A 20193-nucleotide genomic window follows, 5' to 3' on the forward strand; every position below is an offset into this window, starting at 1 on the left:
ATTTCTTTAAATATTTCTGTACACCTTTGCATAACCATGAGCTCATGATGAGTTCTCTTTTGGGTACATTAGATCAACAGTCCTCACGCATGTCACAGTTTGTTTAATTCCTTTCTCATTTGAGGTAACTCATTGGGTAGATTTTTGTTTTGCTTTCTTTTCTACACAATGAACGCAGTATATTACAGTGTATGACGTTATATATCTATCTACTCGCTCAATTCATCGTTTGAGGTCTAGCTTGGCCATAGAAAAATAATCTTAAAATCTGAGGTTTGTTTTCTGTTAAAATACTTTTAACTAAGCCCTCATCGACTATTCATTTATTTATGCATGACCGTCTTCAGACAGCTATGTTAGCGTTTGATATTGAATTACATTCATTCAAGTATTGCACTGCCTGACCCGGTACTGGTAGCTGTAAGGTTTATCATGCCATTGGTGGCACAGGTTTACTTTGTGTCCCAAAAAATATTATAAAATCACAGTGACCAAACAACTTACGTAAGAGTCACGGACAGTTTCTGTACAACGTGTTGAATAAATCTGTGTCGATATGCATTACTGGCAAGACAATAACTTTGTGGTTATAAGAAGTACCAGCTAAGTTCTGCTGTACATGGCAATGCACCACCAATAACCTAGCAGCAGGGACCACCATTTGCACTAACCGTGAATTTCAAAAAGCAGAGACGAGCAGACTGACTTACTGCACTGTAAACACAAGGGCCTGGGACTGTTTTGCCATGAGGTACATGAACATACGGTGCATTTGGAAAGTATTCAGACCCCTTGACTTAATCCACATTTTATTACATTACAGGCTTTTTCTAAAATGTATTACATATTTTTTTCCTTATCAATCTACACACAATACCCCAAAATGACAAAGCGGAAACAGGTTTTTTGACATTTTTGCAAATGTATTAAAAATACAATTATTCAGACCCTTTGCTATGAGACTCGAAATTGAGATCAGGTGCATCCTGTTTCCATTGATCACCCTTGATGTTTCTACAACTTGATTGAAGCGCACCTGTAGTAAATTCAATTGACTGGACATGATTTAGAAAGGCACATACCTGTCCCACAGTTGACAGTGCATGTCAGAGCAAAAACCAAGCCATGAGGTCAAAGGAATTGTCCATAGAGCTCCGAGACAGCATTGTGTCAAGGCATAGATCTGGGGAAGGGTACCAAAACATTTCTGCATCATTGAAAGTCCCCAAGAACACAGTGGCCTCCATCATTCTTAAATGGAAGAAGTTTGGAACCACCAAGACTCTTAGAGCTGGCCGCCTGGCCAAACTGAGCAATCGTGGGAGAAGGGCTTTGGTCAGGGAAGTGACCAAGAACCCGATATCACTGACAGAGCTCCTGAGTTCCTTTGTGGAGATGGGTGAACCTTCCAGAAGAACAACCATCTCTGCAGCACTCCACCAATCAGGCTTTTATGGTAGAGTGGCCAGACAGAAGTCACTCCTCAGTAAAAGACACATGACAGCCCGCTTGGAGTTTGCCAAAAGGCACCTATAGACTCTCAGACCATGAGAAACAAGCTTCTCTGTTCTGATGAAACCAAGATTGAAGTCTTTGGCCTGAATGCCAAGCGTCACATCTGGAGGAAACCTGGCACCATCCCTTCAGTGAAGCATGGTGGTGGCAGCATCATGATGTGGGGAGTTTTTTCAGTGGCAGGGACTGGGAGACTAGTCAGGATCGAGGTAAAGATGAACGGAGAAAAGTACAGAGAACCTTGATGAAAACCTGCTCCAGGGCGCTCAGGACCTCTGACTGGGGTGAAGGTTCACCTTCCAACAGGACAACGACCTTATGCAGACAGCCAAGACGATGCAGGAGTGGCTTCGGGATAAGTCTCTGAGTGGCCCAGCCAGAGCCCGGACCCAATAGAACTCTCTGGAGAGACCTGAAAATAGCTTTGCAGTAACACTTTCCATCCAACCTGACAGAGCTTAAGAGGATCTGCAGAGAAGAACGGGAGAAACTCCCCAAATACAGGTGTGCCAAGCTTGTAGCATCATACCCAAGAAGACTCGAGGCTGTAATCACTGCCAAAGGTACACACAAAGTACTGAGTAAAGGGTTTGAATACTTATGTAAATGTACTATTTTTTTATTTTATACATTTGCTAAAATAAAAAATAAAACGTTTTTGCTTTGTCATTATGGGGTATTGTGTGTAGATTGTGGAAGAAAAAAACTATTTAATCAATTTTAGAATACGGCTGTAACGTATCAGAATTAGAAAAAACGTCTAGGGGTCTGAATACTTTCCCAATGCACTGTAGATTGGAGCAGCCAGCCATGTTAGAGACCGGAGCAGGAAATGACCCCTAGAGGGCCCAGACATTCTACATAGTGTTGTGCTATGATACCAGAGGTTTGATATGTGATTTTCTTCCACCAATAAAAAGTGAAATAATGTAGGTTTCACACAGTCCTCAATAAAAAAAATTGCCATCTATTAAGAAAAGTCCATTGAAATTGAACAGACCACAAAGATAAATGCTACCAATTAAACAATAACTTCTTTCTGACCACATGATTCAGGATTGTCACACTGAAAATCGAGGAATGAGGGAAATGCCCAAGCAAGCATAACTAAATAGTTTGGCAATAGTTTTTTTCTTGAGATGAACATAACTAATCCTGTCCCTTACCGTGACAAGTTAACATTCAATACGACTACTACTAAAGTGCCATTCTACAGAGGCCCCTGACAGGAAATGAGCAGCTTGGAAAACCAGAGGCTCGACCCCCAAGAGCCCCACTCCACAACATTTACAATAGAAACCTGGAAATCCCCTATAGAAGTTAATATGGCAACATACATTACAACCAGTTCATAGGACCCCACTCAACAAACATCGTTTTAAATTTGCCATGGCAAGCGACACCCCATCAGCACGACAATCAAACCATCACCTTATAACACAGTTACATGGGGATAAGTACTGTCTGACAGAAGCGGCAGAGGAGCAGGAGCAGAAAAACTTCAAACATACCACATCTGTTATCCACATGATGAATTGTTTCAATTCATTCTCTTGGCAGGTCCAACTAACACCAGTTTCACTTATTTCAGAGGTAATTTGTGTTCTAGGCCATGGATCAAATAGCCTTAGCATTCTCTCTATTCTTGTCTGGACTGGGCTTAGCCATAGTACACATTAGGAAACATTTTTGTAGTTTCTCTTCTCCCATTCAAACAACTGAGAAGTGGAGAATACTGTCTGTAAGGGGTACTTAGTGTTAGAGAGGTATAAATAAGTGCTATATGTTTACTTTAATGACCCCAGCAGCTCAGATTTGCATCTCTTGGTTAAAACAGTAACCCTCCCCATCCCACCACACACTATAATGCCTCCAGCACTGTCTGACTGGCTTTAGATAAAACAGACAAGCTCACTTTATTAACATATGAAGATGAACTCAGATCACAACAATTGCTAGCGGCATTCTGCCCAAACACTTATTTGATGAGATCCACCATCATTTAATGTTCTAAAGAGGAGAGATATCACTCATTTGTTTGTTCTGACATTGCCAACCCATAAAAAGCTTAATAGGAGATAAACATGCTGTAGTTGCAAGTGACAGGAGAGAGTAGGAACATAAGGGGATGCATTTCATTCATAGAACAGACACTAGATTTCTAACGGCAGAAATAGGATAATGTGCAGAAATATCACTGCGTGAATTGCATTTCTGAGTTTAAGGTAATTTTTGTGACCATTTAAAACGTAATTGAATATATATTTATATGAGAATACTCATTTTTCTACACAAGCCTTTAGTGCTAAAAAAGTACAGTATTGTAAAGCACTAGTATAGTCTGTACCTAGAGGTACTTTGCATGCATCGCTATGAGCGTTACGAGACCACACTAAAACAGTCATAATGCCTCACTCATATTTAAATCAACTAAAGATAAACACTAAGGACTTTTTAAAAGTAAAAACATGTTTATGAATAGCTATGGCAACTGTTATGAGGCATGATGGCAGAGAAAATAATGAGCTCATAAGCTTTCCATAGGATACATTTAAAGTATTTTTGGTCAACTTTGGGTCTTTGCTTTATTTACAATTTAAAATATTGTTCTGAGTAAAATCATGTATCTATTTAGTCCTCAACATGTCGCGTTGGACCACAATGTATATTCTAAAAAAATATTGTAACTTTAAAACATTTCTGTTTTTAATCTCAATAGAGGAGTTTTATTAAAACTATGAAAGTGAGGAAGAGGATGAAACAAACTGTGACATGACCAGCAGCATCAGCTACACAGACACCCACGGTCCCAAAAAGACACACGGCCCCTGGGAAGAAGAAAATCTGTGAAAAGATCAGCCATTAAGCGTGTTTAGGTTCTTTTTTTCATAGAGTACTAGAAAAAAAGGTATATTCAAAGCTACAAATAACAGACTATGCTTTTAATTTCATGCATCATATAAAATATTAGTTCTTTTTCTTTTTTTCCATATATTTACATATTATTTTTTGTTCTGTACAATAAAAGTTCAATCCACATGACATTCTTAAAAATATTTTCTGACCCATAATTACTTTGACATGAAAAACAATATGAGAAAACCAGAAAACAAACGGGGCGTCTGTCTACTCTCTGTAGGACTTCTTTGAAGCCTTGATTGAAGCTCCAGACTGGATCATCCTGCATAAATAAAATCTGTGAGGGTGACGGGAGCACACACTGAACACACAACAAGAGGACAGGGTAGGGGACAAGCACTGGCCCCTGTCACAGTGGTGAGGGGACCTCGACAGAGTGGAGGTCTCTGTGGGAAAGAGTTCTAAGCATGGCCATGAAGCGGAGCGACTCCGTGCTCACTGTGAGCACAGCATTGTTTTCTATCTGACGCGCCAGTGGCTCATGAGATCAGTGCAGGCAGCCAGAGATCCATCTATTGATCCATCCATCACAAACTCTACAGACCAAGTTGAAGCAGGGTAGTCTTAGAGGCATAGTCTCAATACTGCTTTCTCAACCGATCTCTTCACCCCATCACACAGACAAATAGACTTGGTTCAGTCCACATGTCTGATCGGACGTTGCCAGGTTACTGGGGCTGTGTGCTGGAGCGGCCTGACATGCTATCTGCCCTGTGAGAGGCCAGCTGCTGCTCCTGTTGCTGCTGTTGTTGGAGCTGTTGTTGCTGTTGTTGTTGCTGCTGCTGGAGTTGTTGCTGCTGCTGCTGATGTTGCTGTTGTAGCTGCTGCTGCTGCTGGTGTTGTGTGCTGGCGAAGGCTCCTTGCTGCTGCAGTGGGAACGCCGTTTGCAGGATCAACTGGGTAGACTGGTTTCCATGGAGCAGCCGAGGGCCCTAGATAGGAAGAACAGAGAGGTGAGTGGCTGGTCAGAATAGGGACAAGTACCGGATCTACCTTTAGAAACGTTACTCTCTGGTGGTCACCTCACCTGGAGGAACTGTGTTTGTTGCTGGGCCAGCCCTTGCTGTGTGGCTTCGGCCTGAGACTGAGCCTGCTGCTCCTGCTGCTGAGGCTGCTGCTGGGCAATGCTGATGGTCTGAGTCTGGCCCTGCTGAGGAGTGAATGCTGTCACCACCTGGCCCATGAACATGGTTGTAGGGACCATGACCGCTCCACACGCCATCGGCCCAGTCACCAGCTTAGTCAGCAACTGAGAGCCAGCAGGGAACCTGAGAGAGATGAGGGAGGTAATGAATGAGCAACATATTTTTTTTAAACAGACACATGAAAATGTATGCAAATCCTGTGGATAATCAGCATATTTCTCAGTAACATCAGCCACTGAGTGTGGCGCATACCGAGTGAGAGGAGAACATACCCTGTTGGTGGCATCGTGTACCTGATCTGTCCCGAGCGGTCCTGGGCAAAGTTTGCCATGGCAGCTGTGTTGTTGCTGCTGTTCTGGGCCAGGCTGGTAGCGATCTGGACCACATTGGCCTGGTTGGGCTGAGAGATCATCATGGTGTTGTAGAGGGAAGCCGGCAGGGCACTCTGCTGGGGCGGCAGAGAGTGAGTCGACCGCACTGAAGACTGTGAGAGGACAGAGCTAGTTTCTCGTAACAGGTTCTGTTGTTGGGGCTGGGACTGCTGCTGGGGTTGTTGTTGGACCGTATGCTGCTGTGGAGTGCTGCCCTGCAGACTGCCTGCAGACACCACTTGGCCATGCATGGTGAGAGCACCCCCTGGCTGCATGGTGGTCCCGTGTGCCAGCTGCACAGAGCCCAGGCTCAGCCCACTTGTACCCGGCTGGAGAAACATCTGCACCAGAGCAAATACCACAGAGTAAGACGAATCTCCTTTCATAGACAAACACAGGCATAATGACAGATACATGCATCCACGCAAATGTGCAGACCTTTTGGTTCAAGTACTCACACAGTTCTACATAAGAGGGCAGGTGGTTAGTATATGAGGCCCAATAGCACAATTCCCCAGACAGACAGTAGGGGGCAGTGCTCACCTGTAGGCCATGGCCCTGCACCTTGTTGAGCTCTTCCTGGATCTGCCTGAGCTCCTGCTGCTGCCTCTGGATGTTGGCCTCGATCATCCTGGTCCTCTGCTCCAGCTGATCCTTCAGGTGCTGCATTGCATCCAGCTGGGTGGAAAACTGTACCATGGGCTAACAAAGTTACCTGTCTTTCAAAGATAATTCGTAAAAATCCAAATAACTTCATAGATCTTCATTGTAAAGGGTTTAAACACTGTTTCCCATGCTTGTTCAATGAACCATAAACAATTAACGAACATGCACCTGTGGAACGGTCGTTAAGACACTAACAGCTTACAGACGGTAGGCAATTAAGGTCACAGTTATGAAAACCTAGGACACTAAAAGAGGCCTTTCTACTGACTCTGAAAAACACCAAAAGAAAGATGCCCAGGGTCCCTGCTCATCATGCCTTAGGCATGCTACAAGGAGGCATGAGGACTGCAGATGTAGCCAGAGCAATTAATTGCAATGTCCGTACTGTGAGACACCCTAAGACAGTGCTACCGGGAGGCAGGACGGACAGCTGATCATCCTCGCAGTGGCAGAACCACATATAACAACACCTGCACAGGATCGGTACATCCGAACATCACACCTGCGGGACAGGTACAGAATGGCAACAACAACTGCCCGAGTTACACCAGGAACGCACAATCCCTCCATCAGTGCTCAGACTGTTCGCAATAGGCTGAGAGAGGCTGGACTGAGGGCTTGTAGGCCTGTTGTAAGGCAGGTCCTCACCAGAAATCACCGACAACAATGTCGCCTATGGGCACAAACCCACAGTCACTGGCCCAGATAGGTCTGGCAAAAAGTGCTCTTCACTGTCGAGTCGCGGTTTTGTCTCACCAGGGGTGATGGTCGAATTCGTGTTTTTGTTGAAGGAATGAGTGTAACACCGAGGCCTGTACTCTGGAGCGGGATGGATTTGGAGGTGGAGGGTCCGTTGTGGTCTGGGGCACTGTGTCACAGCATCTTCAGACTGAGCTTGTTGTCATTGCAGACATTCTCAACGCTGTGCGTTACAGGGAAGACATCCTCCTCCCTCATGTTTCCTGCAGGCTCATACTGATATGACCCTCCAGCATGACAATGCCACCAACCACACGGCTCATTCTGTGTGTGATTTCCTGCAAGACAGGAATGTCAGTGTTCTGCCATGGCCAGTGAAGAGCCTGGATCTCAATCGTCTGGGACCACGTCTGGGACCTGTTGGATCGGAGGGCGAGGGCTAGGGCCATTCCCCCCAGAAATGTCCGGGAACTTGCAGTTGCCTTGGTGGAAGAGTGGGGTAACATCTCACAGCGAGACCTGGCAAATCTGGTGCTGTCCATGAGGAGGAGATGCACTGCAGTACTTAATGCAGCTGGTGGCCACACCAGATACTGACTGTTACTTTTGACCCCCCCCTTTGTTCAGGGACACATTATTCCATTTTTGTTAGTGACAGTTTATGTCTCAGTTGTTGAATCTTGTTATGTTCATACAAACATTTACACATGTTAAGTTTGCTGAAAATAAACGCAGTTGACAGTGAAAGGACGTTTTTCATTGTTGTTGAGTTTCTGTGTCACTGACTCTAGCAAAAGAAACTGCCAAATTACAATCATGAGGAAGATTTCTCACCTGGACACTGGGCTGGATCTGAAGCTGCTGCTGTTGAGGTGGGGGTTGCTGCTGTTGCAGTTGTTGTTGTTGCTGCTGCTGCGGTTGTTGTTGTGGAACCATGGATGGGGTCATGTTCTGCCCTGTGTTCTGGGTGTGCTGGGAGCTCATCGATTGCTGTTGGATACAAGCACAGGAACTACATTAGGAACCAAATCACTATCAAATATAGAGAGAGGCTTGACCGCAAGCTGAAAGAAACCCACTCTGACCTGACTGCTGATGGATGATCTTCGCTGTGATGTCATCTCAATAGCAGAGACGGACTGGCATCCCGGTGTACCCCTGTCTGTCTTAAGCTTAGGTGCTGAGAAGGAAAAAACAAACACCTTACTCTTAGGATCAAAGAAGCTCTCAGGACAGATGACATCATATTAGACAAGATGGATGTAGTAACGTCATGTGGTCAGCGCTTACAGGCTGGGTTGGAGATGGCAATGTGGGACGAGGACTTGCGGGAGCTGTGTGAGGAGGCCGAGGGCGTCCGGCTGCGGTCAAAGCCCTCTAGGGCCTCCTTCAGACTGGAGGTGTTGAGCTGGTGTTGAGACTCAGAACCAGAGTCCTGAGACTGCTGTGAGATGAGAGAGCAGAGAGAACAGTCAGTAGAGACTCACTACTAGAACTCCCAAGCCTTGTTAGAACACTTGGGAAATACATCCTTCCTTCCTCCCTTGCATGAGGTAATCACTGATCTAACACAGTTGGATTGGTGAAAAGAAGGATCGTACTACTGGGATTGAAGGACGCATTCAAAACCCATAACCCCACTGTTTGCTCACCAAAGATGTTTTAACATCCTCCTTGTTGTCTGAGCACTTAACCATGTCTTACTCCAGTGAGAGTCACAGACAGTGAGACATCGTATCCCTTAAGCTGAACAAGACCTCATTAACCAAACTCAGCCATCTCTGTATTCCTGCTCAGTGATTACTTTTGTTCAGTGGTCATCAAGTTCTCACATTGGTCTTATAAGTGTCTCACCTTATCTACTGCAGAGATCTCTGGCGGTGACTCCTCAACAATCCCCAGCTCTCTGCGCTGTTCAGCCCTCACCTCAGCATAGCTGCTCCACAAGAGAGAGACAGTGTTGAACATCATGCCCAATGGTGGTGTATGTGATAGTGTTTAGGATGTCAATGCAATACTGCTGGTTATATGTAGTATGACTGACACATTGATACTTGTTGCGAGATATGCCAATGAATATCCTTTTTAGTGAGTAGTCGATCTTCACCTGACGACAATGTGCGTGCAGACGATGAACTCGGGCCTGGAGTTCCACTGGTGGTAGGTGATGTAATAATGGGTCTGGAGCCAGATCCACTGTTGACCTTTGGTGAGAAACCTGTAGTAGCACGATTTCCCCTTCCCATACTGCATTACTGCAGAATGCAGCAAGAGAGAGAGAGGAGAGAGATGATGTCACAGATCTGTACATGGGACAGTAAAACACAAACACACTCATAAAATGTGCACTTACAAAATACACAAATGCGACAAAAAAAATGACTCACAGTGTTCGTGGCATTTGGCCAGTGTCTCCAGGTCATCTACGTGGTAGTAGTCATATCCAGATGTACCCAGAACCTCAAACGGCAGGTAACCTATTATGGGCGGAGCCCTGGGGAGATAAACAAGCAATGTTATTAATGTGACAGCATAACCCATTTAAATACAATGATATACAGTTTCTCAGCCTTTTAAGCAGTAATAACACATTAAAACCCCATACAAAGCATTGTATTAACCTCTGGACATAGTGTCTACAAAGGTCCATATAATAGAGGTTTTCAGTAGCAGTGAAACACTAAGTACTCCATCTAGTGCTGTTGCTCCTAAACGGTTGAGACTCAGAGCTGTCTCCTCTAGAGAGCAAGCCGACTGACTGGCCCAGATATAGAACATAGCAGCCAGCTAACAGAGTTAACCCAAACACACTCTCACTGGGACTGTGTTCTGACTGATGTGTTGAGTCTCACACAGCTAGAGGCTAACTCTCTCTTGCATGACATAGGCAAGGAAGCACACACACAGACATGGATATAGACAGCACACATTACCTGTGGTCCAAGAAGAGGAACTTCCATTCTAAGCTGTGTCTAGAGGTGAATTCTTCATTGGGTTCTTCAACAGTGCACATCTCCTGTGGGGTGAATTAAGAAAAACTAGATGTTTACATCTCATACAAAGAAAATAATTTACAGTGCTCCTACTAAGAACACTTTACAGTACAACATTAGACATATTTGGTTACCTAGCTACCGAAATATGCAGTCTGTGATATATAAGTCTCTAGAATTCCAATTGTCTTACCTTGATAAACTGTGGTTTGGCTAATCTCACAGTTGCTATGAAACAGACTCGGTCCTCAAAAGCGGGCCGGAGTGACCGCTGGATCACCCCTTCCAAGCCATTTCGAGTTGAGTTAGGCACTATAGGAGAAAGGGAAAATTAGTCATTGTTGCCTTTTGGTCGATCTAAGTGCATTTATGGGCACAAACCAAATACAGACCAGCTACTTGTGTACTACATTCAAAGTCTAATTTTTCCTCAATCAATATAATGAAAACGTACCATTATTCAGGGACTTGAAGTTTCCGATGAACTTAACATACTCATACACAGGAGGCTCTTTGGGGTCGATCGTCCCTCGGAGCATGTGGCAACAGAATTCTAACTGGTTTTTCGCTGAAAACAAATTAAATCATACAATAAAGCAGAGTACAATTTGATAGACTTGGTTTAAATAAACTCATCTAGTTCTGAAACAAATCATCTACTCATGGCATGCTGTGGCCAAAACTTGACATAGGCCATTTAGACCATGAACATGATAGAAACTACTAGACAATACTGAAACAGCTCCAGTACTTACTCTTGAGATACTCTGGCGTTAGCGTCTCTCCCTCCAGTATGTGAGATGACAGGGCTTTATACACATCTGAATGTTCCCCCAGGGGCAGGAAGTTCAACAGGTTCTGATCCACCAGGTCAGACTGAAACCAACACACACATGTATGTCATCCTTGGTCATGGATGTCAACCTTACATACTGTAGGCATTAACTCATGTATATGTATGGAGTGAATACTTACAGGAAGATGTTCCAGTAGAGATGTAACACTCTCTGAGACATAGATTATGTTCCCATCTGTCATAATTGCTAGGAAGAAGCCGTCTAATGCCTAGCAGATACAAAACAGTGTGTTAAAACACCATCTACTTGCAAAATAGAATGTGAGAAAGTGAACTATGTAGAAAACAGGTACCATTGCGCTCAACCTTGAACTTGAATAGTCCTTGGTGCGTTAAACCAAAAAGGGTGGGGGGGTTTTCTTGCTTACACAGCAGGCAGGGAAAAAAATTCACAGACGTTTCGTTGTCAACCTTCTTCAGTTAACTACAAAAACAGTACAGAATGTTGCTACTGATATCCTTGGACTGACATCCTTTCTTTCAGGATACTTCTTAGTGAAAGGATGTGCAAACTACTGTACTTTAGTGTGTCAAGTGCCACTGACCTCCAGCATCAGCTGTGTGAACTCTTCATTACTAAGAAAAGGAGGTTTCCAGTCCTGTCGGATCTCACTCGACTCTGACTGCGCAGCTATTTCTGACAGAAACACAGATGGGGGAGTAACTGATGTTAAATACTCAGACAGCTTGGTAAAAACACAGAAATATTCCTATTCTTCCAGACATGTTGATTTCAGAGGGCTAGGAGGAGAGGTCTTTACCTTTATGCTTGCGTAGGAAGTCGATGCTCTTCTGTAAGATGGTGGACTTGTCCATCTTTCGGGTGTTGCCTGGCAGCATGGTACCCAGCTCCTTGATGAGGACATTGAACTGGTCTCTGCGCTTCTTCTCAGACTTGTTACGGGACACTCTGGAGGGTTGGACATGAGAAACAAGAATACACATACTAAGATTCTAACAAAAACAACACAATGATTACATGCAACATTCGCACTGAGCAAAAGGGTAGAGCTGCCACTTTCAAGGAGTGGGAAACTAACCCGGAAGCTTATAAGAAATCCTGCTATGCCCTCCGACGAACCATCAAACAGGCAAAGCATCAATACAGGACTAAGATTGAATCGTACTACACTGGCTCAGACGCTCGTCGGATGTGGCAGGGCTTGCAAACTATTACAGACTACAAAGGGAAGCACAGTCGAGAGCTGCCCAGTGACACGAGCCTACCAAACGAGCTAAATAACTTCTTTGCTCGTGTCGAGGCAAGTAACACTGAAACATGCATGAGAGCATCAGCTGTTCTGGACGACTGTGTGATCATGCTCCCCGCAGCCGATGTGAGTAAGACCTTAAAAAAGGTCAACATTCACAAGGCCGCAGGGCCAGGCGGATTACCAGGACGTGTACTCCGAGGATGCGCAGGCCAACTGGCAAGTGTCTACTGATATTTTCAACCTCTCCCTGTCTGAGTCTATAATACCAACATGTTTCAAGCAGACCACCATAGTCCCTTTGCCCAAGAACACTAAGGTAACCTGCCTAAATGACTACCGACCCGTAGTGCTCATGTCTGTAGCCATGAAATGCTTTGAAAGGCTGGTCATGGCTCACATTAACACCATTATCCCAGAAACCCTAGACCCACTCCAATTTGCATATCGCACCAACAGATCCACAGATGATGCAATCTCTATTGCACTCCACACTGCCCTTTCACACCTGGACAAAAGGAACACCTAAGTGAGAATGCTATTCATTGACTACAGCTCAGCGTTCAACACCATAGTGCCCTCAAAGCTCATCACTAAGCTAAGGACCCTTGGACTAAACACCTCCCTCTGCAACTGGATCCTGGTCTTCTTGACGGGCCGCCCCCACATGGTAAGGGTAGGTAACAACACAGCCACCACGCTGATCATCAACACTTGGGCCCCTCAGGGGGTGTGCTAAGCCCCCTCCTGTACTCCCTGTTCACTCATGACTGCATGGTCAGGCAAGACTCCAACACCATCATTAAGTTTGCTGATGAAACAACAGTGGTAGGCCTGATCACCGACAACAATCAGACAGCCTATAGGGAGGAGGTCAGAGACCTGACCGTGTGGTGCAAGGACCACAACCTCTCCCTCAACGTGATCAAGACAAAGGAGATGATTGTGGACTAACGGGAAAAGAAGGATCGAGCACACCCCCATTCTCATCGACGGGGCAGCAGTGGAACAGGTTGAGTGTGTCAAGTTCCTTGGTGTCCACATCACCAACAAACTATCATGGTCCAAACACACTAAAATAGTCATGAAGAGGGCACGACAAAGCCTATTCCCCCTCAGGAGACTGAAAAAAGTTGGCATGGGTCCTCAGATCCTCAAAAGGTTTTATAGCTGCACCATCGAGAGCATCCTGATGGGTTTCATCACTGCCTGGTATGGCAACTGCTTTGCCTCCGGCCGCAAGGCACTACAGAGGGTAGTGCATACGGCCTAGTACGTCACAGAGGCCAAGCTTCCTGCCATCCTGGACTTCTATACCAGGCGGTGTCAGACGAAGGCCCTAAAAATTGTCAAAGACTCCAGCCACCCGTGTCATAGACTGTTCTCTCTGCTACCACACATCTAGGTCCAAGATGCTCCTAAATAGCATCTACCCCCAAGCCGTAAGACTTCTGAACAGCTAATCTAATGGCTACCCATAAAGCTGCTGCTACTCTGTTATTATCTATGCATAGTCACTTTAATAACTCTACCTACATGTACATATTACCTCAAAAGCAGTGCCACCGCAGATTGACATTGTACCGGTACCCCATGTATACAGCCCCGCTACTGTTATATCCCGCTGCTCTTTAATGATTTGTTATTCTTATCTATTGCTTCTTTCTTTAGGTATTTTCTTAAAACTGCATTGATGGTTCAAGGCTTGTAAGTAAGCATTTCACTGTAAGGTCTGCACCTGTTGTATTCGGCGCATGTGACAAATAAAATGTGATTTGATTTGATCAAACTAAGCCTACGCACAGAGTTGTCTTTAATGTAGCGCTTGAGCTCATAAAGACCTCACCGTTTTGCTTTGTCCTTTTCATCTTCTTCCATTAACCCATCAAAGATACTGCTGGCGTCATCCCTGAAAAACAAACAACCAACCATTTTTATTTCGGGCCAAAACGCTGGTGCAGATAGCATTGGTCAGACTGCTACCCCAGCCCGGTCCGTAGAGGGCAGTGCAAAGCATAGTCTAAATTTAGACAGAGCCCATGCTCAATGACTCAGCTGGTATTGAGGCAGAAGGACCAGGAATGCAACTCATTTGCCTTGGAAGGCAGAACCTTTTGCTTACTCAGCAGACTAGGACTGACGTCACTAACATGTAGGTCAGATGGTCATTATTAGAACCTTGACAAGTGGCATAGCTAATGTTCTGCCTGCAGTTAGAAAATAATCATCCTGAAGTAGTGTCAGCATGGATGTGACCTATTGTAGCCTATGGTGTTGTGTACGTGCCAGTATGCATGTAGCTGTGTGTATATAAGTGTGTACACCCAGTAAATGTCAATACACACCTTCAAGAACAAAATTAAAGTGCTCGTCTGTCTGTTTGCATGCGTGGATATTCAGGTGCACTTTCCTCAGGTCCAGGTGAGCGTTCACTGTGCTCCTCAGTCCTTCCAACCAGTTCTACATAGTTGTTATATACACTACATGACCAAAAGCATATGGACACCTGCTTGTCGACCATCTCATTCCAAAATCATGGGCATTAATATAAAGTTGGTCCCCCCTTTGCTGCTATAACAGCCTCCACTCTTATGGTAAGGCTTTCCACTAGATGTTGAAACATTGCGGCAGGGATTTGCTTCCATTCAGCGACAGTAGCATTAGTGAGGTCGGGCACTGATGTTGGATGATTAGGCCTGGCTCGCAGTTGGCGTTCGAAATTCATCCCAAACGTGTTCGATGGGGTTGAGGTCAGGGCTCTTTGCAGGCCAGTCAAGTTCTTACAAACCAATCTCGACAAACCATTTCTTTATGGACCTCTGTTTGTGCATGGGGGCATTGTCATGCTGAAACAGGAAAGGGTCTTCCCCAAACTGTTGCCACAAAGTTGAAAGGTCATAATTGTCTAGAATGTCATTGTATGCTGTAGGGTTAGGATTTCCCTTCATTGGAACTATTTCTCATCCAAACTTTACAGTTGGCCCTATGCTTTGGGGCAGGTAGCGTTCTCCTGGCATCTGCCAAACCCAGATTCGTCTGATGGACTGCCAGATGGTGAAGCGTGATTCATCTTTCCATAGAACGCGATTCCACTGCTCCAGAGTCCAATGACGGCAAGCTTTACACCACTCCAGCTGACGCTTGGCATTGCGCATGGTGATCTTAGGCTTGTGTGCGGCTGCTCGGCCATGGAAATCCATTTCATGAAGCTCCCGACTAACAGTTCTTGTGTGGACATTGCTTCCAGAGGCAATTCGGAACCCGGTAGTGAGTGAAGCAACAGAGGACAGATGATTTTTACACACTATACGTTTCAGCACTTGTTGGTCTCGTTCTGTGAGCTTATGTGGCCTACCACTTCGCGGCTGAGCCGTTGTTGCTCCTAGCTCTAGCAGGGCAGAAATTTGACGAACTGACTTGTTGGAAAGGTGGCATCGTATGAAGGTGCCACATTGAAAGTCACTGGGGCACTTCAGTAAGGACATTTTATTTCCTATGTTTGTCTATGGAGATTGCATGGCTGTGTGCTTCATTTTATACACCGTCAGCAACGGGTGTGACTGAAATAGCTGAATCCACTAATTTGAAGGGGTGCCCACATACTTTCATGTGTGTGTTTGTCAGTTTTTTCATACACTTCAGATTCAAACCACCCATGCTATCCCAATAATAAATTATTTGATTTTTCCATTGTGTCAATGATGGCAGATTGATTGACTTCCAAGTTTTTTCAAGATGAGAAGATAATTGTCCAGCCCATTGCGTATCTCACTACACCCAGTGCTTGACTTGGGATGGAAGAATTGCAGGAGCTGTCTTTTTCCAAGTCGGTACATTATACTATGTTCACCAAAATTCACAAATTGCATTAGGCTATATAGACCTCTATACTTTGAACCATATTTCCATGACTTATTATAGCCTACATGAAAAAGTAAACATTGTTGACACTGGAAAACTTTTGTCTAATCCCATGTAGATATACCAACTTCTGCCATTGATCAAGGCACTTAGCCCCCACATAGAACTGAACTGTTAGTCACATGTTATCAACATCCTCCATCAGGAGAGCTCCTGGGTGTGCAGGCTTGACTTTTTCAACATCACAACCAAATACTTTTGTCTTTATAAAATTATTTCTTCATTCAATAAAATCAGGGATCAAATAGATAAGGTAGGCTACTTCAAAGCAAGATGTCTAAGTAGACTACGGACAGACGGAACGGACAGACCAAAAGCAAAAGTTTGGACACCTACTCATTCAAGTTTTTTTTAAATTTGTAAAATAATAGTAAAGACATCAAAACTATGAAATAACACATGGAATCATGTAGTAACCAAAAAAAAAGTGTATTTGAGATTCTTCAAAGTAGCCACCCTTAGCCTTGATGACAGCTTTGCATTCTCTCAACCAGCTTCATGAGGTCGTCATCTGGAATGCATTTCAATTAACAGGTGTACCTTTGCATTCTCTCAACCTGCTTCATGAGGTCGTCATTTGGAATGCATTTCAATTAACAGGTGTACCTTGTTAAAAGTGAATGTGCAAAATTTCTTTCCTTCTTAATGCGTTTGAGCCAATCAGTTGTGTTGTGAAAAGGTAGGGGTAGTATAGAGAAGATGGTCTTTTACCAAATAGGGCTAAGTCCATATTATGGCAAGAACAGCTCAAATAAGCAAAGAGAAACGACAATCCATCATTACTTTAAGACATGCAGGGCAGTCAATACGGAACATTTCAATAACTTTTAAAGTTTCTTCAAGTGCAGTTTTAAAAACCATCAAGCGCTATGATGAAACTGGCTTTCATGAGTACCGCCACAGGAAAGGAAGACCCAGAGTTACCTCTGCTGCAGAGGATAAGTTCATTAGAGTTACCAGCCTCAGAAATTGCAGCCCAAACAAATGCTTCACAGAGTTCAAGTAATTTCCTTATATGAACTCTAACTCAGTAAAATCTTTAAAATTGCTGCATGTTGTGTTGATATTTTTGTTCAGTATAGTTAGTCTGCAATTATTTTATACCTGCTACTGAAATGACGCACTCTCTCCCCTCGGGCAACGGCCCACTCACACTGGCACACACGCAGCACCAGACATGCACTGAAGGGCCATTCCGATAATGGCTGATATGTGCTTTCATGAATTATATTAACAACAATTATGAAACTAATTTCTATGACTTTTCCTGACTACACAAACCCTTATTTGACCCTCATCTGGCACATTTTTAATCAGTGCAATCTCGAACAGCCTACTGTCACTCAAGGATTCACAGACTAACGGCAAATAAATTGAACAAACAGTAAATCAGGAAATGAATGCCCACTCTCCATTGCTATTCAATGAAGATCCCGCCTTCATTCCACTTTGATCAACCTTTTTTTTGCCAGAGTGTGTGAATCTGGGCCATCAAAAGGCTACTTTATTTTTATAGAGTTGCAGGTATGCAATTCCCCAAAAATTGAAAGTGCCAGTATGGTGTTCCGGACAGCTTTGGCGCAAGTCAAGCACTGAATACACACCCATAGGCACGTCTTAAAATATGCAGGCAGATAGATTAAAAGGACATTTACGCTGTAATACTTCTGACAGTCAACTTTCTAGCGCTGCCCACAACTTCCAGACTTTATAGCATTCCCAGAAAGCATGGATTATGGAGTCATTATTAGTTTTACACTTAAAGACATGACTCTGCAGTTGTGCTGTAGAATTTGTGAATTCTCTCATGTATAATAAATTCCATACATTAGTTTATATTGGATGAAGCCTATATTTTCATAAACTGCCATTTTGTTAGTTATGCTCCAACTTTCCCTCCATCTTGTGCCAACATCAGTTACTTTGTCTTTTTTCCTAAGAGATTGTCAGTTGGATATGCTCTCTGCAAGGTTTCCTATATCTTCCCTGTCATATGAACATACATTTCTGACTCAAATAAGATTCCCTCAAGGTTTCTCCCTCCAAGGTCTATTTCCACTGCACACTTCTCATTGAACAATAATTAATGGACCACTAACCAAGAGTCCTTGGAGTGGTGGTGGTGGTGGTGGGGGGGGTGCTGATCTGAGCGTATGACATTCTGTGGAATGACATATACTGGCATGCTTTTCTGTATGTGTGCATCTGTGCCTAATTTGCCTTCATGCATTTCTGTGCATGCTGTGAGCATGAGAATAATGTGGTGCCTGTGTTTTTTTACCCCAGGGCTACTTCAAACAAATAAGCTCCAATTACACTCACCAATGCTATTTTTAGACAAGCCCATTAAAAAGTCAACAATGCAGAAACACAATAGTTTAATAGCAAACAACAAATACAGTAATGAAGAGTAAACAAGCATTTTACAACAATGTGCTGGGCGATATGGACCAAAAGTCATATAAAATGTAACAATTTTGCTTGATAGAGATATATATCTCAATCGTTGTATTTATCACTAACGTATTTATTTATAGATAATTTTTTTAAATTGACAATTATGCCTACTTTCCATTAGTGGCAGTTTTTTGTTGTTGTGCCAAGACAAGTAACTGAGATGGTATAGCCTATGATAGAAAACGTAAATTATTTCCAGGGAATGCATGATTGATATTTTGATGTGCAACCTGTCAAAATAGGATCCAGAATGATCAGATTTGTTTTGAGGTCTTCAAGAGATGAATTTGCCCACGCCTATTGGCCTCGGCCACAGGTGTCAAATTGATTCCACGGAGGGCTGAGATGTTTGCAGGTTCACACTCCTCCTTTGTACTTGACTGATGAATTATGGTCACTAATTAGTAAGGAACTCCCCACACCTGGTTGTCTAGAGCTTAATTGAAAGGGAAAAACCCAAACTCTGCAGACACTAGGCCCTCCATGGAATGAGTTTGACACCCCTGTTCTAGGTTATATTGTTCACCACATGTGGAAGTGAGAACTCAAAACACTTAGCCATGTAGAGTTAGCAATCTAGCTATCAGTAAATGTAATGTCCAACAAAACTTTCCAGTACTAGGCCTAGGCTACTTGATGTAAGCATATTCAGCGCAAATGGTGCACTCCGCTCCGTGGGCACATCAAAACCATACTCCGGTTGTAAAGTGGTGGCATAAACTCAATATTAAGAAAAAAACAGTAGTAACTTTGAAAACAGTCTGTCCCGCAATTGCATTTGGAGCAATGGTCATATGCTTGTGCTTATCAGAAAGCATCCCTCCCTCCTCTGTGCGCACAGTGGGGAGAGGGAGCGATCAATGTTGGCCAAATAATCGTCTTAGAACAAAAAAATATGTGCAGGAACGGTGTAGAAAAATGTAAAATTACCGACCTAAGCAAACTGCTCCGGTAAGAGGGCAATAGCACACAATAGCACATAGCACACAATTAAATTAGGCCACGTAAAGCTGCCAGTGTTTTAATATGATGCCATGTAAAGCCTGAGGATTGTGTATTTTAGATGGTGGTAATAGTGTTCGTCAGCTCTAACCTCTGCCTTACAGGAGGCAGAGCCACAGAAGACCGGAGGGCTCTATAGGTGTGGCAACAAAACCCTATTCCCCAAGGGACAATGAGCAACAGGCCCTGCTCACACAACACATACTTACACAACTGCCATCAACATACCTTAGACCACGTGTCAAACTCATGGCCCATTTTAATCTTGTTTTTGTAAATTTTCCCCTGAAAAACCATCTCAAATCGACTATGAAATGACAAAAACCATATCGAAACTGTGTGGAAATAATGGACCTACACTTAGTCTCTTCACTCTGTCCAGCTTGCTATTAGTCATTGAAACGAAAGCTAGACAGTCAGGGAACGTAGAAAATTCCA

General features: G+C 43.8%; 1 protein-coding gene across 3 annotated transcripts in view; it reads right to left on the bottom strand.

Moving 5' to 3' along the window:
• Nucleotides 1-2209: 2209 nt before the first annotated feature.
• LOC112251141 (circadian locomoter output cycles protein kaput-like) overlaps nucleotides 2210-20193 on the bottom strand; it is a 50647-nt gene continuing 32663 nt past the window's right edge. The window contains exons 5-22 of one of the 3 annotated variants that reach the window (XM_024421906.2): nucleotides 14222-14284; nucleotides 11926-12074; nucleotides 11710-11801; nucleotides 11284-11373; nucleotides 11064-11184; nucleotides 10763-10876; nucleotides 10502-10620; nucleotides 10249-10331; nucleotides 9703-9809; nucleotides 9423-9570; nucleotides 9170-9251; nucleotides 8606-8759; nucleotides 8401-8495; nucleotides 8150-8305; nucleotides 6494-6640; nucleotides 5873-6291; nucleotides 5462-5702; nucleotides 2210-5366 (exon numbers count right to left, since the gene is read on the bottom strand). In XM_024421906.2, the coding sequence (XP_024277674.1) occupies nucleotides 5103-5366; nucleotides 5462-5702; nucleotides 5873-6291; nucleotides 6494-6640; nucleotides 8150-8305; nucleotides 8401-8495; nucleotides 8606-8759; nucleotides 9170-9251; nucleotides 9423-9570; nucleotides 9703-9809; nucleotides 10249-10331; nucleotides 10502-10620; nucleotides 10763-10876; nucleotides 11064-11184; nucleotides 11284-11373; nucleotides 11710-11801; nucleotides 11926-12074; nucleotides 14222-14284 (2644 nt within the window). In that variant the 3' untranslated portion in view covers nucleotides 2210-5102. Of the gene's footprint in view, nucleotides 5367-5461; nucleotides 5703-5851; nucleotides 6292-6493; nucleotides 6641-8149; nucleotides 8306-8400; nucleotides 8496-8605; nucleotides 8760-9169; nucleotides 9252-9422; nucleotides 9571-9702; nucleotides 9810-10248; nucleotides 10332-10501; nucleotides 10621-10762; nucleotides 10877-11063; nucleotides 11185-11283; nucleotides 11374-11457; nucleotides 11686-11709; nucleotides 11802-11925; nucleotides 12075-14221; nucleotides 14285-20193 lie in introns of those variants that run through there. The other 2 variants (XM_024421905.2, XM_024421907.2) reach the window with 2 other exon arrangements.

The sequence above is a fragment of the Oncorhynchus tshawytscha genome, linkage group LG05 (assembly GCF_018296145.1).
Source record: "Oncorhynchus tshawytscha isolate Ot180627B linkage group LG05, Otsh_v2.0, whole genome shotgun sequence".
Classification (NCBI taxonomy): Eukaryota; Metazoa; Chordata; class Actinopteri; order Salmoniformes; family Salmonidae; genus Oncorhynchus; species Oncorhynchus tshawytscha.